Raw genomic sequence first — 23,466 nt, forward strand, 5'->3', positions numbered from 1 at the left:
AGGCCGCCGTCAGAGGTGAACCGCTCTGGGAAGGATCTGGGCCTGCCTTGTTCCGAGGCCCGTCCTTGCTGTGGATGGCGACACCAGGTGCCCACCGCTGCCCCGGGCGAGCTACCACCCAGAGCAGACTGTGGGCAGCAGCTGGGCAGTCATGGAAAGAGAAGACACCCGAAGTTGAAATTCTCATAATTTTAATGGTCAATAGCTTCTGGTTGGCTCTGGATGGTACAGTTAAACAATATACTTAAAGACCTCCCCCCGCCCCCCGCAAGCGCATTCACATCCCCTCGGCAGCCGTGCCGCCAACGCGCACCGCCCGGTCTTCCCAGACTTCCACCGCTCGGACCCCCTGCGGGTTATGGAAATCCACATCTTAGTGTAAGGAGTTGAAAAACCCTTGGTACGCCTGTGACCTGTGTTATTTTTTTAAAATAACAGATATTAAACCAAACACCTTCCCAGGCTCCGCCGCCGCCTCACAGAGCAAAAACCTGTTACTGTGGCAAATCTGAACACTCTGTGGTCTCTCGTGGGCCGGGCCGATTGCTTCTCTCCCTGTTCTACTGAAATCATACGGCATAGAGTTCGTAAATCTTCTTTACACAGTACACCAGGGCGGCGAGTGCTATCGTGTTGTGCAGTCTCTTTCTGTGCAGGTCGTCCTTCCGGACCAGCACCACCGGGGTGGACGAAGTGAGTGTGTGCAGGGGCAGGCGGGACAGTTTATAGGCGTCGTACTCCACTTGGTACTTGCAGCAAGGGTCAAACTGCCAGGAGATGCCGTAGAGGGTGCAGCAGGCCAGGCTGAGCACGCCTGCGGGCAGGGAGATGTAGTGGGAGTAATCTAAGGGCAGCGCCAACGGGGTGAAGAGGCAGGCGGTGCCCGCCAGCACTGTGGTCTTGTGCAGGCAGTTGCCCACGGTGATCCAGCGGGCAGTCTCGTCGCCAATGCGCGTGGGCTCGATCACGATGTACTTGTACTGGGCTTCCAGGGCCTGCTCCAGCTCGTACTCAAACTGGTCTTGGGCGTTCTCCCCATTGTAGATCTCGTGCACGATGTAACAGTCTGTGGCCGACAAGCTCACCCTTGGAGTGGGGGTGGGGTGGGGGGGGGAGAGAGAGGAGATAGTTAGGCTGAGGGGCACACGCACCACGCTTCGGCGCTGAGACGCCGCGAGAGGTTCGTGACTCAAGTCTGGGCCTGGCGCTCAGCAGAGAGCCTGAGCTCCTGAGGGCACCACATCTCACTTAGGAGTTAATCCTCCCTGGAACCCAATATGTAAGACAGGAAAGATTTTATTGTTTTTCTGAGAGAATGATTACTAGTGAAATGTAGAAAAGACACAGGAAAGAAGGGGTACCCAGCTCTCCAGAAGATGACAGCCTATGATGTGTACTGGGCTCGGAAGATAGCTTGAGGCAGCGGACAGATCCAAGTTCCCTAAGGAGCCCCAAGGAAGAAAGAATGGTTTCAGCCCGGATTCTTATCAACACAGAGGCCCAAGGTCGGCAGAGTGACACGTGCTCTTGGTTAATCACGGCGATTGCAGGAGGAGGCTTCTTTGATGGAAACCAACAGACCTGAGACGGACAATGCCAAACACTCTGCCCTTTGCAAAGTTTAGAAGGAGTCAGCCTTGCCCTGCGGGACAAAAGATAGATAGATAGGGTCGCCTTCGCCTTGGATGATGGAGCACAAAACTCCTCCGGCCGTCAACAGAGGACAAGCTGCACAAAGCCCCCACGGCCCTTCCCAAAGCCAGCAGCCTCAAGAACAGCAGTGACTCTGAAATTTAGTGTACGGATGACACAAAGGGCCCCGGAGGTTCTGGCCCATTCTGACCCTGGTCCTCCAGGACTCTGTAGGTGTTTACTGCCAGTAAATCCTCCTCTCGTTCGTATAAGAAGCACTTCACAAAGACCCACTTCAAGTGGCTGAGCTGATCCGACGTCCCCCTGGGACTAGGGACGGGCGGCCTGACCCTCACCAGCGGAAGACAAATCTGGACGCTTACAGACAACTCAGCTCTGGGTCAAGGCCAGATAGCTGGCTGTGACCGTGGGCCACGGGGCACCGCAGGCAGTTTCGGGATCCTATGTGAGGTCCCTCCAGTGCAGACTTTGCATCCAAAGCAGAGTCTTTCCACACCCCCTGATGGGCAAACCTAAATATAGACCTGTACGCGCCTTGTCATTTCCATTTGGCTTGTTTCAGCCTGTCCAGATCTTTCCAAATCTCCATACTGCTGTCTAGCATATACTGTTTCTCCTAGTTTTGTGTTCTCTGTTCATCTGGTAAAAAGCCTTCTTTATACCAGCCTCTGAGAGGGCACTGCTAGACACGGCTCAAGGCTGGATCAAGTCACTTAACCCCTGTCACAGGCAGTGCAGAACACCTCTCACATATGCCTCAGCGGCTGTGAAACAAGGTCACCCCCAGAAGCTCTAGGTCCTGGCCCTCCTTCAGAGATGAAAGCAATTACATGTTAGATGTGGTGACAATCAGGTTGTCATGGGCGCACTTCAAGGACAAAGGCCGGGCGATCAGAGCCCGAGACCACAGCGACAGACCCCTGAGCACTCCTTCCAGTTACTACCCCCAGGCAGGATTCAGCACAGTAGAAACTACTTTCAGCCAACAAATAAGCAAACCTAAGAGGCAGTTTCACCCTGTTAGGAAAATGCCTGATCAATACTCTCCTGCGGGCACATCAGAAAGGAAAAGTCACTTAGGGGCGCCTGGGTGGCTCAGTCGGTTGAGCAACCGACTTCAGCTCAGGTCATGATCTCGCGGTCCGTGAGTTCGAGCCCCGCGTCGGGCCCTGTGCTGACAGCTCAGAGCCTGGAGCCTGCTTCAGATTCGATGTCTCTGTCTCTCTCTGCCCCTCCCCCGCTCATACTGTCTCTCCCTCTCAAAAAACAAATAAAACATTAAAAAAAAAAAAAAAAAAAACAAGCAAGGAAAAGTCACTGGTAACAGGCTGACCGTTCCCCCAGGGGCAGGGGGAAGGGCATCCTCCAGGAGGGGCCTCTGATCCGGGTGGGAAGCACTGTAGCAAAAGGCACGGGCTGGGGCTTGGGCAGAGGGAAGTCTTTATCCTGAAAAGGTAACTGTAATTAAGCTGGGCTCAAGGAAGCCTCCTAATTAAATCACAGGCCCTAATTAACCGGCGTGCACTGGGGAGAAGTCGTTCCCTGGGGGTCGGACAAGAAGCCTCCTAAACATGGGACGTTGCCAAAGCAGCTCACCAGTAGTCAGGGCTGCCTCTCCACGATGGGTCAATGAGCTGTTTCCACAAGAGTCCACCGGAAGTTGAGAAAACAGGAAAAGTGGGGTTTGCCCTTTCAAGGCCTCCACTCGGTGTTCGTTCAGAGAGAGGAGATGGGGCTGTTTCAGTCCTTCCTCCCAGGCAGGACTCAGCACTTTAGAAGCCAGTTAGCAAACACGCCAACCTGAGAGGCAGGGTTTCACGCTGGTCAGGTAAGTCACTGGTAAGGGGCTGACTGCGCGCGCGTGTGCAGGGGCAGGGAGAGGGCTTGCTCCCGGGCCGCGTGTTCAGGTGGTGGAGAGGAGACACTTCCAAGGCCGTGTGTCCTGCTAACTATCAGAGCGAGGCCAGGGATGCCTTTCTGGCCACAAGGTTCCTCTAGAATGTTCAAAGCCAAACGTGGGTGTCAAGACTGGGATTATAGAATATTCCTGACCAAACCCAACTCGACCTCAGTACAGTGCCCTCTCTGCCCAGCAGATTGTAGCCATCCTGAACGTGGTGGAAAAAAGTACCGTGAGGCCCAATAAGAAATGCCTGTTGAAACCCCACCGACCTAGAACAGACTGCTCCATTCTGGAGACCCGTCAGCAGGGAGATCCCACCTTCCCCTCCCCTAGCTTCTGCAAGCCCCGCCGGCATCCCTATCCACACCGCCTGCCTTTTCCCAGCCCATCCCAGGGGCAGGCGTGGTGGGCACAGTACTCTCCTGTCCTTTGTTGACACAGATGAGTAGGTGTGTCTACGGGTCCCTTCGAGCCTGACCCTGTACCTCCGGGTTCCTGTCTCACCGCTGCTGTCACGTGTGCCTGCGTCAGGCCCGACGGCACAGGAACGGACAGTGAGGGGACATGGCCGGCCGTCCACCCTCTGCCTTCCGGCTGCCAGCAAGTCACAAACACCACAGCTCAGAGGAGTGTGTGTGGACACGGGTTTGCTCCCCCAATATACACATCCAGAGCACGCCAGCTTCCTAAAGCCGCCGCGGCTTTCTGTGGGCCAGCCACCCCACTCCTACCCATCACCAGTCGCCCACGGTGCAAAAACAAAAGAGCATAAGCCACACTGAAGTAACATCCCAGGGGCCTTCAAACAAGGCAGCCTCTGCAGCCATTCCAGCAGGCAGGCACTGCCACACCACTGCCCTGACCTTCTCGAATCCTCTCAAAGCCAAACTACTCGGCCCAAATTCAGGAAAGGAATTCTTGTTCTTGTTTCATTGCCAAAGGATATAATCTGAAGTCTGGAGAAGGAGATTTCCAAGATATACAAGGAGATAGCAAGGTTCGAAACACACACACACACACACGTTGGGGCCCCCATCTGTTAGAGGCCACCCCATCAAGTACTCAACTTCCACCTGGCTGTGGCAGCTGGGGTGCCCTATGTGCCTGCAAACATAGGTGTTAAAAGCTGCCTGGACCACAGGGTTCAGTTCACATGGCTGCCATGGGCAGTTACTTCAGAAACCTGGTGGCTGACTACTCCCAGGAGAGAGGCATGTCCATCACCACCCAGGTACCCCAGGGCCCACCCACGTGTGGCTTGCTTGTTTCCGGGTCAAATGTAACCAACTAAAGAAGGAGCCTAGTTAGAAGGCTGCCCTAAACAATTTCAGAGCATTACCAGCCAACCCCCAACTTGAACCCTGGTATACAAGTGCATATGGGGAAAAAAAGAAAAAAAAAAAAAAGCTAACTGGGAGTCTCTGGGGCTTAAGGGACTTCATTTGTGTTTTCCATGGCAGGTGTGTAATGACCAGTAAGAGTCCTAATAAAGAGTTCATGTAAAAAAAAAAAAAAAAAAAAAAGAGTATGAGAGGGAAAGAGCAGTGACGGAAAAGTATCTACAAGATCAGTGAAAAAGGCCAAATCCAGAACAGTGATTAGAGTATGCTAACTTTAGTGCACATGCTTGCTTTTACACGCATTTCTGGAAGTACAAAGACCTGAGAATTCTATCACTTGGGGAGGGGCATGGAGTGGCTCCAGAAAGGAGAGTCCCGTTTACCAAATGGCTTCTGAACCTTTCGAATTCAGCACGTTCCGTGGTACTTACCACGAGGTAAGGGCTACACCCTTGCACACCCTCTGCCAGTGCGGAGATCGATGTGCACCGTTGAGCCCTTAACCAGCCTGTGGAGCAGAACATCAACCCATCTGAGCTGGGGTGGCTGCTACAGATGTGGCCTCAGGGTCACGGGCACTTGTGACCGAGGCTCTTGGATCTGCCTCCCTCCCTCTGCCTATAACCACAGTGGGCCCGAGACCCTCCACTCTCCTCCTCTGAATCTGTGCTCGCATCAGAGGGATCCCTTGGAAACACTGGCTTTGTGGTGAGAAGGTGGCCGTGATGAAGAAGCAACCTGACAAACTCCATTCCCTGGGTGCGGGCACCTTCTCTGCACAGCTGGCAGCCTGCCCGGCATGTGGCCCTGGGGTCCCCTGCACCACTGGGAAGCTTCTCTCAGAGGGATCTGAAATTACAGAAGTAGTCTCAAACATGGGATCCCCAAAGTCTGCAGATACCTCCCCAAAAGTCAGAGCTGCGCAAAAAAGTTCTGAGTGGCACTGTCCGAGAAGAGCAGAACTGATGGGAAGGGACCGATAAATTGAGCTGTTCCTCCACGAGAGGGAAACCGGAGGTACAGCTGAATCCCTCCCACGCAAAGCGAAGGAGAAAGCAGGTTCAGAACACACGCAGACGGACAGACACATTCGGAAGCACACAGAACGCAAGGATACGGCATTTAGGAAGGTTTTCGTGTGTGGTAACTAGGAAGAAAAACAAGGAAAGGACAATTCAGGAGCGAGGTGGCCTCTGCCTGCAAGAAGGGACATGTGCGCCAGGGTAATGCTAGTTTTCTACTTCTTAGGCTGAGTGGCGAGCACGCAGGTTTAACTATCTTCAAATCACGGGGAAATACAGATGAAATTTCCTGTCCTAACCATTTGTAAGCGTGCAGCTCAGTAGCTTTAGGTCACATTGCTGGGCAACCAATCTCCAGGATGGTTTCATCTTGCGAAACTAAAACTCGGTCCCCATTAAACGACAGCTCCCAGCCCCCACTCCCCACCTTCTACTCTGCGTCTCTGTGAATCTGATAACCTCAGGGACCACACGCAAGTGAAACCATATAGTATTTGTCGTTTTGTGGCTGGCTTACTTAACGTAATGTTCTTAAGGTTCATTCAGGTTATGCAGCATGAGTCAGAACTTCCTTTCTTTTTAAGGACGAATAAACAATGTTCCATCATATGTATACACCGCACTTGTCTATCCATCATCCATCCATCATGCTTGGGCCACTTCCACCTTCTAGCTATTAGGAATGTGGCGAACGTGGTATAAACCTACCTGCTCAACCCTCCGCTTTTAATCCTTCTGGATACATACCTAGAAGGACTGTCGGATCATGTGGTCATTCTTTTCATTTTTTAGATTTTTTTAGAGAGAGGGATCCGCGTGCAGGTGTGTGAGCAGGGGAAGGGCAGGCAGAGAGAATCTTAAGGATACAGACGCCAAGCTCGGTGCAGAGCCTGACTTGGGACTCAATCTCGTGACTCTGAGATCATGACCTGAGCCGAAATCAAGAATCAGACACAGTTTAACTGACTAAGCCACCCAGGTACCCCTAATTCTTCTCATTTTCTGAGGAACCACCACACCGTCTTCCGCAGTGGGTGCATCATTTTATTTTATTTTATTTTTTTTTTTTTTTTAATTTTTTTTTTCGACATTTTATTTATTTTTGGGACAGAGAGAGACAGAGCATGAACGGGGGAGGGGCAGAGAGAGAGGGAGACACAGAATCGGAAACAGGCTCCAGGCTCTGAGCCATCAGCCCAGAGCCCGACGCGGGGCTCGAACTCACGGTCCGCGAGATCGTGACCTGGCTGAAGTCGGACGCTTAACCGACTGCGCCACCCAGGCGCCCCAATTTTTTTTAAATTTATTTACTTTGAGGGAGAGAGAACACGAGCACGAATGGGGGGAGGGGGAGAGAGAGAGAATCCCAAGCAGGCTCCGCACTGTCAGTGCAGAGTCCGATGCGGAGCTTTAACTCGTGAAGCCACGAGATCATGACCTGAGCCAAAATCAAGGGTCAGTCACTTAACCAACTGAGTCACCCATGTGCCCCACGGCTGCGTCATTTTATATTTCCACCAAAAGAGCATGAGGGTTCCAACTGCTCCACGTCCTCACCAGAAGTTATTATTTTGTTTTTTAAAAAATGTTTTATTTATCTTTTGAGAGAGCACATAAACAGGGAAAGGGCGGGGGGTGGGGTGGACAGTGGACAGAGGATCTGAAGCGGCTCTGTGCTGACATGCTGACGGCAGTGAGCCTGATGCGGGGCTCGAACTCACGAACCACGAGATCACGACCTGAGCCGAAGTCGGACACTCAACCGACGGAGCCACCCAGGTGCCTGTGGTTGTATCTCACTGTGCTTGTGATTTGTACTTTTTAGTGACAGCGTTACTGAGACAGAAGTCACGGGCCACACAACTCACCCATCTGGAGTGTACAATTCGGTGGCTCAGCACGTGCACCAAGTTGTTTAACAAACAGCACAATCGATACTAGAATATTTCCATCACCCCAAAGAGAAACCCCACGGCTCCGCATTTCCCCCACCCCTCCCCAGCCCCCGGCAAGCACCCGTCCCCTTCCTGACTCGATGGACTCACCTATTCTGCACGTTTCATATAAATGCAATTATGTTTGTGGTCTTTTGTGACTGGCTTCTTTCATTTAGCATAAGGTTCTCGAGGGCCAGACGTATGGTAGCAAGCTTCTGACTTTCCACATGTTAGAAACATACTTTGGGTCTGTTTAATACACAATTTTTAAAAATCCAAGACAAAACATCTGGAGGGAAGTATCAAGGATGCTATACGTGGAAAACGGTCAACAGTGGTTTTCCCTGGATGGTGGCCTAACAGGTGACGGAGATTTTATTTTCCTTCATACGTTATCTGTATTCTTCAAAAAAGAAAACAAAGAACCATGGGTTTCTCTTATAACAGTGGGAAAATTAACTGTGCGCATTTTCTTAGAAAGAAACATCTTATTCAACAGCCCATATCCCTTGGGGTGACGAGGACAGACAGCCACGGGCCCTCGGCAGCCGGAGAGAGCCCAGTTCCGGCTCCAGCAGCGTCTCTGTGCCCGCGGAGAAGCCCACGCTACCAGGGAAGCACCCCGCCACCGCGAGCCTGGGCACAGGCGGCATCTCGTGGCTGCGGTGTCCTGCCAGGGTCACACCCGTGCGGTCCTGCCAGGGAGGAGGAGGAAAACTCCACTTCCCTGTTCGCTCACGCAAGCCCCCATCACCTTCTGGTCGTGGCAGAACCAGAAGAACCTAATCGAACTGTGGCGGAAGCGCCTGCTTCAGGCCTATGTCCCGGAGGGGGCCTGGGGCTCACAGGCAGGGCCCAGGCACGCGCTCCCTCCCACGTGACATACAAAGGATGTCAATCCTGAGCTCTGTGAAGGCAGAGTGTGTTTTCGTCACGGTATCCCCTGCACTGGGCCTGAATGTGACGGGTCACCGAAACGCATCGGCAGGGCGGGGCGCCCGGGTGCTTCAGTCGGTTAAGCGTCTGACTTCCATCTCAGGTCATGATCTCACCGTCCATGGGTTCGGGCCCCACGTCGGGCTCCATGCTGCCGGTGCAGAGCCTGCTTGGGACTCTCCCTCCCCCTCCCTCTGCCCCTCCCCCACTTATTTACGCTCTTTCTCTCAAAATAAATAAACTTAAAAAAAAAAGACAGTGGAAACTCATTTGAAATAACTGACAGGAGAAAAACAATTACATGAAACTAGGTCCGTATGTCAGGTTGCTCTCCGCCTAATAAGCACGTGGTCACCTATGCTCTGTGAGGTGCCGGACTGTCCCTCTAGCCCCTGATCGAGGAGAACGCACTTTTGGCTAACCGAAAGGAGCAACTGCTCCCTCAGACAGGGAGTAGGAGCCAGAGGCAGTAGGACTCTACACTGTGGATTGAAAGCCCAACAAGGGAGCGCCCAGGTGGCTCAGCAGCTAAGCATCCGACTCCTGGTTTTGGCTCAGGTCACGATCTCAGGGTTCGTGGGGTTGAGCCCTGCGTCGGGCTCTGCACTGACAGCGTGGAGCCTGCTTGGGGCTGTCTCTCGCTCTCTCTCTGCCCCTCCCCCGCTCACACTCTATCTCAAAATAAATACAAAACCTTAAAAAAAAAAAAGTTGGAAAATTCAAAAAAAAAAATGAAAGAGTGGGGGCAATTAGTACAGAAAGACACAGGCAGGGAGCCCCAAATATTGAGGACGGTTCCAAACAGGCCGAGGAACTTCCACAGGCACCTGACATTATCATCTGTTTCAAAGGAAGCCCCACGCGAGACCACACTTTCCTCCTCTGTGCTCTGGAAGCCGAGCAGCTCTCTGCCGTGGGAAGAACACAGCGCACCAAGGGTGGGAGTCAAGAGACCTGGATTCAAGTTCCCTCTCGGTTACTCACTGGCTTTGTATCCAAGGGCAAGACACCTGGCCGTTTCGAGCAGGGCCGCCCCGCGTCAACTAGGGCAGAGGCCTTACCTCTCCCCCAGGGCCACGGTGAAGGTGGAGCAGGGGTCAGGTGTGCACGCCAAAGTGACGGCCGCAAAGCACCGCCCCCATGTGAGGCCCAGGCGGCTGTTTACATTTAAATTAATTAAAACTGAAATAAAGAGGCGCCCGGGTGGCTAGGTCAGTTGAGCGCAGGCTCGGCTTTGGCTCAGGTCACGATCTCACGGCTCGTGGGTTCGAGCCCCGCGTCGGGCTCTGCGCTGCTGAGCCTGCTTGGGATTCTCTCTGTCCTTCTCCCACTCGTGCGCGTGCTCTCTCTCCCTCAAAATAAATAAATACATAAATAATCTTAAAAAGAAAACCGTAAAATAAAAAATCCAGTTGCTCAGACGCGGGAGCCACACTTCCAATGCTCACGCACACATGGCCAATGGCTACCCTCACGGACAGAACAGATCGGCGACGCTTCTGTCGTGGCAGAAAATCCTACTGAACAGCCCTGAGCTAGAGAACTCTTATGGCTACTAAGTGATTACTGGCTTTCCCAAGAACTCTGTGGCCCGTCCAGTGGCTGCTGGCACTGGGGACCGAGCACAGTGGCAGCCGGGAGGTTCCCCTGTGCCGGCTCTATGGAGTACCTCCCGCCTCCTCCCGCGGCCCCCGCTCACTGAGGCCCAGGACACAGAAGCTAAACTCAGGCCTGGCTTCAGCCGCCTCCTCCCGTCCCTGGGTACAAGGCTGCCCCTCCGTTCTTCAGAAAGTCGGGCCCGCGCTGGAACGCGGCCTAGGGGACTGAACCACCGAGGCACAAGTCAGCGCTGCCGGAATCCAGACTGCTCACGTAAATCAAGGAAATCGGAAAGTCGTGCCTAACAGGATGAACCCCAGCGGGTGATCTTAACACGCAACGTCCAATTTCTGGGAGCAGAACGTGTGGCCCAGCCGTGCCGGGCTCCACCTTCTGGCAGCCAGCTGAGGAGGACCCACAACCGTCAAGGGCCGCACACCCAGAGACGTGGGGGCGGATGCCGTACCGGGCAGCTCATCCAGACCAGGAGGAGAGAAACATTTTTACCACACGCTAGAGCCAGAACGGCAGTTTTCCAAGAGAAATAAAATACCCCAGACCCCTAAGGTGCCTCAGCTCTAAAAGGAAAGGATCAGACCAGAACGAGGAGAATGTCACTCCCGGAATGTGAGCCACCTGCCCACGTGGCTTGTGGCCCATCTGTTCGGCTGGCCTGGGAACTGCGCCCTCCACCAGCCATCCGGGAGCACGTCTGTCCAATTCACATATGAAACAAAGCGGCAGAAAGGAGGCCCAAGTCCTGGGGAATAAGGTGTGGTACGCAAAGATGGGGAAGCAGTCCCGTGGCACGGGCCGCCTAAACGAGCCGACGGCTGCACAAGCCAGGGGAGAGGAGGGCCGCGAAAGGTGATCTCACACCACAACCTGAGCATTTAGTCCAGTTTGCACGGCCCTCTGAACACCCCAGGTCTTCGGACAGCGCCGCTGCCTCGTGCCATGGTCAGAATCAGATCAAGGACATCTTCACATGGTGAGAAAAACAGGAACTGACAGCACGTGGCTATACTCCCATTCCAACAATCACGGAGAGCTCAGGGATGCTCAGAGGCCCTGAGGGAGTGAAGAGAAGCAGCCCGAGTGGGACAGGAGGGACCGTCTGGGAGCTGGTCCGCGTTGGCACCCGAGTGGCAGAACACACAGATGCCTGCGCTGTGCCTTCCTAGATGGGCAAGCGTGTCTCAAAGACGCCGACGGGACAAGTGGCAATCTGTGTCGTGTGCTCGCTGCCAGGGTGCTGAATTTTGGACAAGAATTCAGGTTACAGCTCAGAGTGTGATGTTCTTCATTACAAACACTGTTGATTCCCTGGATTTAATGGAGTGGAGAGAAAAATCAACATGCAAGCAGCTATCATTTTGCTATTTCTTACCCCTCTCCGATTTTAGTCTAGACCAGTATTGTTGTATCAACAAAACTTTCTGCAGTGATGGATGTGTTCTCTATCTGTGCTGTCCAGTGTGGTAGCCCCAAGCCACATGTGGCTACTGAGCAGATGAAATGTGACTAGTGTGACTGAGGAGCCGAATTTTTAATCACTTTTTACTTTTATTTTTTTAAGGAATCTCTACACCCGACGTGGGGCTCGAACTCACAGCCCCGAGATCAAGAGTTGCATGCTTTACCGACTGAGCCAGCCAGGAGCTCCTGTTTTTAATTACTTTAAATTTAATTGCCACATGTGACTAGTAGCTACTGAATGAACACAGCTCTAGACTCAAGAACCAGGTAAAGAATTCACACGTTGGGTATTCTAAAGTGGACCGTTGTTAACGCTGTCTTGTGGACAGTCTGGCACTAGGCAGGGCCTTTAAATACAAGTCATGCTTTGGAGTTTGCAGGCCCTGGCGAATCTGGAAAGTTTGCCCAAAGTGTTGCTCTGCGCCAGCCCCTGCCCCAAACCAGGCAAGGTGTCCTTCAGTTTCAGCATAAAGCAGACTCCAACTAGGTGTGTCAAGCAATTCTAGAAAGTGGTCTTACAATGTGAAGCTGAGATTTGAGTCAGCATGAATGTGACATGGAACGAACTCATTTAAGAGGGCCATAAACAGCCTATTTCCGACGCTGGAGCCAATAATATGCTTGGGGCTCTTAATCTGCGGCGCTGGGCAATCAATTAATCCAGCCTGCCCCACCCGAACACTCTTTCCGCCCACTGAGCAGGGATGGAGGTGTGCCCAGAAGTTAGCTAGCTGGCCCAGCAGCGGGTTATGTTTCCATCCCCTGCTCAGCGTGGGAGGATCTTTGGGAAACCGGGCTCTGGCAAATGTCCCCTCCAACAGAGCCCGGGTAGGGCCTCGCAGCAAAGGCAAACAGAGGGGCTCCCCCCCAGCCACACCACGTTATCTGGAAGAAAGAGAGATGGTACCACCCGAATCACAAAACCTGACACCCCAACCCTGGCTCACATACAGCATCTGCATGAGTGAGTAGTTCCAGGCCAAAGGTTGCAATCTGAACACCTAAGGAGACTAGGCAGGTAACTGCAGTGAGTCGAGCTGTCAGGTGAGTAATGGACTAGAGAGTACTTGCCTTGGCCAAAAATGTCGGCCACCACTCAGCTTTTCGAGGAGAGTTTTATGTGAAATCTTTCAACTTCTAAGTACTGGCAACTAACTTAAATTCTTTTTTAAAACTGATGGTCAACAGTCAAGGGCTGGATTCAGCCTCTGGGCTGCTGGTTTGCAAACTCAGTTTTGAATCAATGCTGGTCTCCAACCAAGGAGAAAAAAATCCCCAGTATCTGATTTCTTAGATCAATAAAAGCTTAACTTGTACTGGCACGGCCCTTGGCTGATGTCTGGGGCATCCCCATTTGGCCCTTTCAATTGTTTTTGTCCAGTAAGGAGAAATGCCTTTCAGATACTCTTGAGTTTTCTAAACAGGTTACTTCCTATTACTAAAGGATTAATGTTCAGATTGAAGACCTTGAAGACGTTTGCCAGGTTTAAAGACCATCTGGAAACCTTTAACTTCTTCCTATGGTCTGATCTAAGAAATACCAGATGAGAGTTGGAAAAACAAAAATATCTGCTTGCCATTCACTGCTTTTCCAAGGAAGAGGAAATGCAGAACCGATAACGTTGGATAACTCTGAGCTTAAGAATAAAATGCAAGCTGGTTTATCACAACTATCAAAAAGGAATCTTCTGAGCTGAGAAAGCCATCTGCACTAAACAGCAACGAACGTGATAGAATCAAAGAAAAGGAAAAGGAGGGTAGTTGAGAGAAAGAGGGGGGTGAGGGGAGAGAGAGAAAGATAACTTTTCTGTTTAATAAGCCTCTCCAAAAAGACAAAAAAAAGCAAACACAAAACTTTCCTGCTGACCTCTGCTATACCAACCAAGCCATAACAAAATGGACTGAGCAGTCGAATCCAGGTGATTCCACCAATACACATCCTTTCCCAAATTTCTGGTCGCTGAACAGCCAGCTTCTAGTGGCTTCTACTAGGTGACACTGCTTTCCTGAAGCAAAAACTGTAAATTCAACACGAAACACGAAAACTATTCCAATCTCATCTTCTAGAAGTCAGTTCTACAAATCGAGATCCACCTTGGAAGACACAAGTCCCTAGCTCCGTACCCACACACCATTCATTAGGAAAGGTCACTTCAAAGGACTTCCACGGCAGCGGCGCTTGCAGAGAACCCGCGAAAAGTCGCAAACATCGAGGGTTCGAGGAAGCGGCCGGTTCTCGGCCCGGGAGACAAACTGGGGAAGGTTAAGGCTCCCCTGATAAACGTGCAGACTGCACTGCCCTGCCCGCAGCTGGCCCACTTAGTGAAGGTTTCCCCTTCCTTCTCCCTTCCCCGAGCTATTCCTCGCCACGTCAGGGGTCGCGGCCAATATGACCACGCTCGTGGCCAGGTGGGACGGCAGCTTCGGTCGCCGCCCGGCCGCGGGATGCTAGGCGGGTCCCTCGGGCCTGCGCGGGGCTCCGGATCCTTCCCGCGTGGCCCGGCCTCGATCCCCGGCCCGACCCTGTACGGCCGCGGCCCACTTCGCCCGGCCCCGCCATCGTCACCTCCCCTGAACCCTCCATGGAGACCGCTTCAGCCCAGCTAGAGGGGGCGCCGGCTCCCACCCAGATGCTGGGTCGGCCCGAGCAGGAACCCCGCGTGCCCCGCAGGGGTACGAGGAGGGCGAGTGGGCGAGAAGGGGGAGCCCGGGTACGAAGGCAGGGACAGGGGTGCGGCTCCAGGAGGCTTTACTGGCTCCCCGGCTCCTAAGCCACTCGTCCTGGGAGAGCAACAGGCCCCCGGATCTCACCTCTCCCGGGCGCTGCCGCCACTGCTGCCCGGGCCAAGACGCCTCCTTCCCCAAGCGGCCATCTTGGAGACACTCTGCTCGCAAATGTCTCGCGCCAAGACGGCCTCGGGATAGCGGGCGGACTGAAGGGAAATGTAGTCCGGGCCACATCCCCGGACTGCCCGGGAGGTGAAAATCGAGCCCCCGTGGGACTACAATGTCCACAATGCATCGCGCGCGCCGGAAGCACCGCCTCCTTGACGTCGCCTGGGAAATGTAGTCCTCAAACCTTCCAGTAGAAGGAGGCACTCTGGGAGGAGTTCTATTCAGGACACCTTTTTAGAAATTAAAATTCCCAAAGTTCACAGGCTAGGAGTTACAGGCGCCCACCCGTTAGTACGGCCTTGGGCTTCAAGAGCAAAGCGCGGAAGGAGAGTGGAAAGGAAAGTGCCTACAACTCCCAGAGCGCCACGCGGGAGGCGTCCCGGCGCTGCCCGCTGCAGTCGCCGAGCGGCGCCGCGCTTTCTGTGAGGCCCGCCTGTCGCTTGCCGGTCCTACCCGCGCTCGCCGCCCTCGCGCCCGCCCCGCAGCCGGCGCGTCCAGCCGGCGCCTCGGTCTCGCCCTCCGCGAAGGCGGCCCGATCTGCCCTTCACAGCCGCCTCTGTCCACTAAGGTCACCGAGGGGCCCGAGGCGCCACCGGCCCTTCTCGGAGGCCCTCGCTACTCCCGCTCCATTCCCCCAAATGCTCTGGACTCCCGGGATGCTCTGGAGACAGGACAGACGCGGTCCCTGCTACCACGAAAGTCCCTGCTTGCAGACTGTTGGAATTGAGAATCTCGAAGCAGAGAAGAAGAAGAACTACAACACGCGATCAATGCTATGAAAGAAACATGGTCCCGTAGAGAGAAAAGCCGATTTTAGGTGGGCCAACTTAGGCCCTTTGGTCTCCACCACGCCTCCCACTCGTGTCTTGGTGCGGGGACGTGAGCATAATCGCACATTTCAGGGTCTTTGAAGGTATATGGGGGGCAACACCCCCGCCGCCCCCGACGGGATCCCTGCGCAGGACCTGGCATTTCCCTGCCTGGACGCTGCCGTAAAGTCAGGAGAGACTAAATGGAAACCACGGATTCCTAGATGCGGCTCCCGCGAACCTTTGGGCTATTTGGGGGGAACCTTTGCAGTGTTTGAACTTATAGTCCCTCTCCTGCTTTCCACAGACAACGTTGCCAGACACTTTAGGGGGCTCCATAAGTATTCGAGCACCTCTTAATATGTCAAAATGTCCAGATTCAGAGACAGGAAGAAGCACAGCGCTCCCAGCATCCAACTCTGGCGGAGCTCAGCAAGCCTGGGCAGGGGGTTGGCAGGTGTAGAAAGCACTTTTACCGCTGAGGATTCATCAGTATTTCCTTCCAGCTCACATTCGGCGATAGATTTAAATGCTTGAAATCCTCTCACAGCCCCTCATCACCTATACGATGAAATTCAAGCTCCTTAGCACAATCGGGAAGCCCCTTTGTGGCTTGGAGGTTGTCTAACTGACCAGGTTCAACTGCCTCTCCTTGCCTGGAACTTGCCAGGCTCGCGAATTCAGAACATTTGTAGGTCCCTAGTTGTTTCATGTTTTCCCTAAAATTCTTTGTCTCCCAGCCAACAATCCTTTGTCCGTCTACCCCGCCCCCCACCCCGCCAACTATCCTTTAGACTTGAGTCTGGTCCCTCAGAACTATCTGCTCTTCTCGAGGGTTTCTGGGGATTCTAGAACAGCTGGGATTGAAGCATGGCTCCCCATTCTGGATCTGGAGCTGCTTCTATAACCTGCTTCTCACAGCTTCCTTGTTGGCCAAGCAGTGGTGATATTAGTACCTCTCCTCACACAACTGCTATGGACATGATATTGGATGATACGGGTATGGAACTTATCCAGATAAATGTTAGATAAGGTAACAAGAACGGCTGATGGCTATGTGTGCCAAGCCCTGTTCAAAGTGTTATGTGTTCCAAGTGTCACATGTTAAGTGATTTAACTCTTCTCATCTTCACAACAGCCTTGTGAAAGTGTTATCAGCATTCTCATTGTGCAAATGAGGGAACCGCCCAAGTGACTTTCCAAGGTCACCCTACCGGGTCAAGAATGGTGCCAGGAATTGAACCCAAGCTGTCTGATTGCAGAGATCACACCATGCTCTGGTGCCTCTCAGGAAAAGCTCTGGAAACGCTACCTTCGTCAACGAGGACAGGTCCCAGGCCAGTGTCTAAAGCACAGAGGAAATGTTAAGTGTTCCAATAGCTGTGGACCTAGCACGATCTTCCCATCTCCCTGGCTCTTGCGCTTAACTTCTAGCAGGCCATCTGCTTCCATTCTGCTGACTTGAGCTGAGATCCTGCCCTCACCTGCAGAATGTTGCCTCTTGATCACTGATAGTGCACAGACATCTTCGGGAAGGTTCACAGGGAGGCTGGTTCACTCGGCTCGTAGTAACTGAGCACCCAGTTACTGAGGGTACGTCCTGAATGGTGGGAATTGAAATTCCTGTGGCCTCCCGCGCAGTGGAGCCTCCTGAAGAGACCCCTGAACTGCTAACAGACAACCAGCCGGTGGGAAAGGTGGGGCCTCGCTGGTGCTCAAAAATAAGGGCACTTCTCGTGCACCCTTTTCACTCATTCATTCTTAGAGCCGACAAGTATTGAGTGCACATTCAGTGCCAGGTACGCTCAGGCACCAGAGACAGCATTTAGTAAGGTAAGCACCGTTCCTGGTCTCATGGGCTTTCCAGCGTGAGCAAATATTTTCAGAGAATTTCTAAGAAGAAATCAAGCAGGGTGATGTAGAGTGGCTTGGGGATTGTGGGTGGCTACAGGAGCTCTCTCTCAAGAGGTAACGTTTGCACAGGACCTGAATGAAGAGAAACAGTGTGCACATGTAGACCTAGCGACAGAATGTTCTGCACAAGAGAAGAGGTGTGAAGGCTCTGGAGTGTGAGCAAGCTTGATGTGTTCCAGAAATGAGATGAGGATACCTGGAGCATGGTGAGGGAGGAGAGGTGCTGGGTTTGCCTTTGGTTAAGTCACTTCCTCTCTCTGAATTGCAGTGTTCTCATCTGTAAAATGGGCGTAATTTTACCTGTGTGTTAGTGTCTAGTGAGGGGGTGGGGAAAGCCACCCTAGGTATTTCAGGCAGAAGGAATGTAATACAGGGCATTGTTTACAGAGGTGTTGGGAGGGCAGGAGGAGCCAGGGAGCAAGGAGGACACCCACAGATTAGTTAACTGGAGGGAGCCGCTGTGGCCCCTAAGACCAGAGGAGCAAAAGGAGAAATAATGTTTCCCAGAACCGTGATTCCTGCTCGCTCGAGCAGGAATTGAGAGCCACACCCTCAGGGGTGCTACTGTCACACCGCTGCTGTCACCACCACGGCCGGAGGGGCCACGAGAATCCTGGGCTGGGATGGCTCCTCCCTCCCTCCTGTCTTCTGAAGCCCTGCTGGTGCCTCCTGGAGGCAGGGTCACCTGACCAGGGCATCTGGGAAACGAGGTTTGCAGGCTCCCGGTCCTGGCTGCAAAGAAGAGCCTAAAAAGGCAAGCGCAGGACGGGAGCCACAGACGCCATTCCCACACCAGCCACTGCACGCCTCTGTACGAGGAGGGAAACAAGTATGTGTTCAACAAATTACTGCACGGAAGCTTCATAGCACGTAGTAGGCATGCGGGAAAGGCAAACAGAAACACCTTTAGGATAATATATTATACTAAACACCTTTATATAAACACCTTTAGTATAATAGTTTAACGTGAAGGTCTGAACTTCTGATGTGAGGCATCAAAAATGAGCATTTTTAAAATAGAATTTTAAATCCGAATGGGTGATGTATTCCCCCATCGAATTCAAATTGCAAAGCAACATGCGGCGAAAATAAGTTTCTCGTATCCTGTCTTCTCATTGCCTCGTCCTTGACTCCTCCTAAAGCTATCGCTGGTCCCTTTCTTCTGTGTCTACAGATCGTCCAGACCGGGGCAAGGGTATGCGTCTATTCAAAACAACTGTTTTCTTTGACCCACAGGGTGCGTGCCACGCACACAGCTCCGGGACTCGCGTTTCTCTCTCCACCGAATCTTGGAGGTCGCTCTCAGCACACACCACTCTGTTTTACCAGAACCATGATTTTCCTAGCCAGCCTCCCGTAGTCTTTTACCGTTTCCGAGAGGGCTGAGGTGCGTACGCTTGCACAACTTCCTAGTGCCCGTGCGCGTGTCTTCCTGTGGGATCATTTCCGAAAGGGAACTTGCTGGGTCAAAGGCTGTGGGCGCTTGTCACTGTGATAAATACGGCCCGACCGCCCTCCGCTCCCACCAGCGGGGGCTGTTTTCCCGAAGCGTCACCGGCACCCTCTTCACGTCGCCCCCATGGAGGCCCCAGACGTGGAGGGACAGAGATAAGCCCTCCCTGCTGTGCCCTGTCTGGATTCCTGACCCACAGACTGCATGAGCAGGATCGAATGGCTGCTGCGCTATGCCTCCGTGAAGTGGCTGGTTACGCGGCCGTAGGCAGCTGGAACAGCCCCTTCCTAAACTCCTTTTGGCACAGCTCTCCACTTGGTGAGACAAAAGTGGGCCTACCTGTGCTCCCTGCTGCAAAAGCGCAGTCGTTAGCCCGACTGCAGCTGGCCAGTGTCCTTCCAGGATGTTCCTGGGGAGCCTCCGTCATCCCACCCATCGGCAGGCCACCTCGGATGCAGAAAAGGCCCCGGTGTGTGTGCAGAAACCACACTCTTCGGGAACCCCCGGCACATGCCGTTCACGCCCGTTAAGATAAAACAGTTGCCACAGCTTCACACAGCGAGTCTGGGAAAGGCACAGATCGCTCCTGATTTATCTTCTTGGTGGAGACTGATAGCGGTCAGCATGAGCGGTGAGCCTACTTAGCAGTTATGGTGATCCATGGGAGGTATGTCACTCGCTCATTTGTCACCTAATCCTTGCTGAGCACCTGCTCTGTGCCAGGTTGTGAAAAAGCCCTGGTGACAGAGGGATAAATGGATGAGGCCGCTGCCTTCCATCAGCCCTAGTTCAGGGCTGGGGCAGACGGGGCAAGGATACCGAAGGGTGATGCGAACGGGTGACATTCCAGTGTTGTTTTTTTAAGTTCGTTAATTCATTTAGAGAGAGCGAGCGTACATGTGAGCGGGGGAGGGGAGGAGGGAAAGAGAGAGAGAATCCCAAGCAGGCTCTGTGCTGTCACTACAGAGCCCAGTGTGGGGCTTGATCCTGTGAACCGTGTAATCATGACCTGAGCTGAAACCAAGAGTCGGACGCTGAACCAACTGAGCCACCCAGGCGCCCCTATGGGAATGTTCCTGTGTTGATATGAGGAGGAAATAGGCAAACTGGGCCAAGATGGTTTGGTAATAATAGTGCCTTCTTACAGTGCATTGTATGGCCTGCGCCTCCCTCAGGAGCGTGAGGTAGGCGAGACATCCATTCGTATATTGATTTCACAGCCGGACTGGGGCTGGGGGATGGCAGGGGAAGGGAGGCGATTCAGGATATATTCCCAGGACATTGAAACATACTCTGTATTCATTCGCTAGGGCTGCCACAACAAAGTACTACAGACCGGTCCTCACATGACCCCCTGTGCAGGCGCGCGCGCACACACACACACACACACACTCCTAGTGTCTCCTTGTGGGTCCAGATTTTCTCTTCTTCTGAAGTAGCCAGTCAGATGGGGTCAGGGCCACCCATGTGACCTCATTTCACCTCACTTGCCTCTTTAAAGACTATCTCCAAATACAGCCCCTTTCTGAGGTCCCGGACTTTAACATATGAATTTTGGGGTGCCACAACTCTGCCCAGAAACACACTGTTGCCTAGTTTGGACTGAGGCCACCGTATGTAGCAAGTCTCTGTGCCCTGCGGTGACCGTTGCCAACATCCAGCCTAAAAGAAGTTGGAGATCCAAAGGAACATTGATTCGGGACAAGGACGTGTGGGGTGACGACACTTGCCCTGGGCCCCGCGGGTTGGGCTGCTGTGGGCTGGTGGGTGGCTGCACGCGAAGCTGTCTAAAGGGCACCTGTGCTCTCGCCAGCACTATTCAGTCACCAAACGATGGAACTACCCACGTATGAATGGATAAACCCACACGATGGAGTATTATTTGGCCATTAAAAAAGTGGGATGAAAATGTTCTGGAAGCAGGCAGAAGTGATGATCGGCATTTGTGCCAGACCCTTAGTCCACCCTCACTAGTGCTCCTTGATGGGTTCACTCTTTGAGCACTGAAATATATTTATTTAAATGGGAAACTCTATGTGACTATCCAAATGTAATGTCCGTATCATAGGCAGGACCTTACAAAAATAAATACAATAAAAACAACAAAAAAAGGTTATTAGATTCTAATTAGATATTGTCGCTCCCCTAAAGCTCCCTCAGAAAGGGGGGCACTTGCCCCCTAGGTGAGATGTTGCCGTTTAACTCTGGGCTCCGCACGACCCAGGACCACCTTGCTGGCCAGCCAGCCTTTGAGGAAATACAGCCTCACACTAAGTAAGGAGCACTCCCCAAATCCCAGTGGGGGGCAGGGGAGGATTTCTCTCTCTCTCTCTCTCTCTCTCTCTCTCTATCCAGGCCTGAAAACACAGGCTCCTTGTTCATATGCCTGGACCTGCAAATGGACTGGGCTGCCTGGATTCCTCACAGAGAGGGTCCCAGAGACACTCCGTGAGATGCCCAAGCCCGTGAAGTGGGGGACCTGGGTTTGCGTCCTGACTCCGGCACCTAGAGGGGACTTAACTGTTCGCTCATTCGACAAACATTCCTACGCTCCAAAGACTGTGCAGCAGCGGGGGGTGGGGGGGGGGGGCTGGCAATGCACAAGGTGGGTGCAGTCCTGCTCTTTGGGAGCTTGTATTTCAGTGGCAAGAGTTGGTCAACAAGCAAGGACGCAAGGAAGAAAACTCCAAGTAGTGGTGCAGGATCAGAATAAGATGGGGAAAATGAGGTGAAGGGTGCCCAGGGAGGCACCATTAGATGGCGAGGTCAGGAAGGGCAGCATCCACCTTTCCTCCTGCCTAGAATATGGCTGTGATGCCTGCAGGTATGGGAGCCATTTTGTGACCAGGAAGCAACAATCAGGAGGGCAAAAGTCAACATAGAAAGGGGATGTAGACGACGAAAAGAGCCTGGGCCTTCAGTAACCTCACAGCACCACCGCACAAGCCCCGGACCTTCCTCCTCCAGACTTTCGAGTACATAAGACAAAGGAAGTGCCCCTGTGAGTTGGGTTTTCCGAACAGCTGAACACATGTCTAATGACAACAGATCTAAATGACAAGATTAAATTATGGTAATGTGCGGAGGAAGAAGATTTCAGGTAGAGGGGACAGAAGTACAAAGGCCCCGAGGCAAGGACAGACTCGAAGGATCTGAAGAACTGAAACAAGGTCAGTGCGGCTGAAGTGGGAGGAACGTGAGGGACACGGGGGGGAGCAGGGGCTGCTTCGGGTCCCTCGGATGGTACCCTTCATGCAGCGGGAGGGCAGTGGAGTGTTTGGAGCAGGACAGAGGCGTGATCTGACTGAGGTCTTAGAAAGATCTTTCTGGCTGGGAGACCATATGGTCAGGCAAGGGATGCTGGGGTCTGGCCTAGGCTGGCTGTAGTGGAGATGGGATCTGGGGGCCATGTGTATACACACACACACACACACACACACACACACACCACATGGGGCCCTCTTCCACCCAGACAGACTCCAGTTTGAATCCCGACCCTGCCACTCGTCAGCTGTGGGATTCTGGGACAGGTGACCGAAACACTCCGAACCCACTAGTTCGGAGTCTTACCGCCCCTTTTGTGGCCTAGGTTCTGTCCTGCCCTCCTAAGCTGCCTTCCTACCCACAGCCTTCACCTTGCAATCCTTCCTCCACACTGCAGCCGCCAAGATTCCTTTAAAATAAATATGAACATGGCTGGGGCGCCTGGGTGGCTCAGTTGGTGAAGCCTCTGACTTCGGGCTCAGGTCCTGATCTCATGGTTCGTGGGTTCGAGCCCCGCGTCGGGCTCTATGCTGACAGCTCAGAGCCTGGAGCCTGCTTCGGGTTCTGTGTCTCCCTCTCTCTTCCCCTCCCTGCTCACGCTCTATCTCTGTCTAAAAAATAAATAAACATTAAAAATAACATAAGATAAAAATGAACATGGCACTTCCCTGCTTATAACCCTTCGATGACTCCCCATAAGCCTCACAACAAATCGAAATGCCTGACCGGACCGGGCCTCTCTGTTAGTCTAACAGAGAGACTGCACAATGCCTCAGAGATCAGATGTACAAGCTGGGTTCTCCCTCCCCGCAGCCAGCTGCTTCCTGAAGGGGAAGGTGGGGCGGGGGGTGGGGGGGGAAGCCCCACCTTCTGAAAGCCTCCGTCCACTTCTGCCATTAACCACCTAGGAGGCCGGGAAGGGCAGTCTGTCCAGGAAGGGTAGGAAATGGAGTTCTGGTGAATTACTGAGTCCCCGCAACAATCTGCCCTCTGGCGACCCAGAGGTAGCGTCCCCCTTCTTGGCTCGCACCACCCTCCACCAGGGGCACACCCTCACACCACACCCCGTTTCCGCTCGAGGCCTCCTATCTCTTAGGGATGCACCACGTTCTCCACCTGCGGCAGCCCGGGATCTAGAAGTAAGAGCCAAGTTGCTACCTGCTCTGAACCAGAATGAGATGTGGGACAGGGACGGGATGAATGTGGGTAAAACTCATCAGACCAAGGGAGAGCACGCGGCAGCACCAGGCCAGCGACGGGGG

The 23,466-nt window shown here is 53.2% G+C and overlaps 1 protein-coding gene and 1 long non-coding RNA gene across 6 annotated transcripts; one reads left to right on the plus strand and one right to left on the minus strand.

The window, feature by feature from the left end:
* Positions 1-174: 174 nt before the first annotated feature.
* TMEM11 (transmembrane protein 11) lies at positions 175-15,181 on the minus strand. Of its 2 annotated transcripts, none has more exons than XM_045487656.1 (2): positions 14,681-15,181; positions 175-1,086 (listed from the first exon to the last, which is right to left on the minus strand). In XM_045487656.1, the coding sequence occupies exons 1-2, from the start codon at positions 14,740-14,742 to the stop codon at positions 570-572; spliced, it is 579 nt and encodes a 192-aa protein (XP_045343612.1). In that variant the 5' UTR covers positions 14,743-15,181; the 3' UTR covers positions 175-569. The 2 variants fall into 2 exon arrangements, with proteins under 2 accessions (XP_045343612.1, XP_045343613.1); XM_045487657.1 differs by lacking the exon at positions 14,681-15,181 and adding an exon at positions 11,276-11,701.
* Positions 14,970-22,701, plus strand: LOC123603144. Of its 4 annotated transcripts, none has more exons than XR_006714760.1 (5): positions 14,970-17,406; positions 17,557-17,693; positions 17,995-18,316; positions 18,724-19,571; positions 21,296-22,701. It is a non-coding gene; the product is annotated as an uncharacterized LOC123603144 (long non-coding RNA). The 4 variants fall into 4 exon arrangements; XR_006714761.1 differs by having other exon boundaries at positions 14,971-15,581; positions 15,678-17,406; positions 17,995-19,571; XR_006714758.1 differs by having other exon boundaries at positions 17,995-19,571.
* Positions 22,702-23,466: the final 765 nt, after the last annotated feature.

Source organism: Leopardus geoffroyi, chromosome E1 (assembly GCF_018350155.1).
Source record: "Leopardus geoffroyi isolate Oge1 chromosome E1, O.geoffroyi_Oge1_pat1.0, whole genome shotgun sequence".
Classification (NCBI taxonomy): Eukaryota; Metazoa; Chordata; class Mammalia; order Carnivora; family Felidae; genus Leopardus; species Leopardus geoffroyi.

Coding starts and splice junctions, on each gene's coding strand:
- TMEM11 (XM_045487656.1), bottom strand. CDS start 14,742: ATGGCCGCTTGGGGAAGGAGGCGTCTTGGCCCGGGCAGCAGTGGCGGC. Junction 1,087..14,680: donor GGCGGCAGCGCCCGGGAGAG/GTGAGATCCGGG, acceptor CCCCACTCCAAG/GGTGAGCTTGTCGGCCACAG.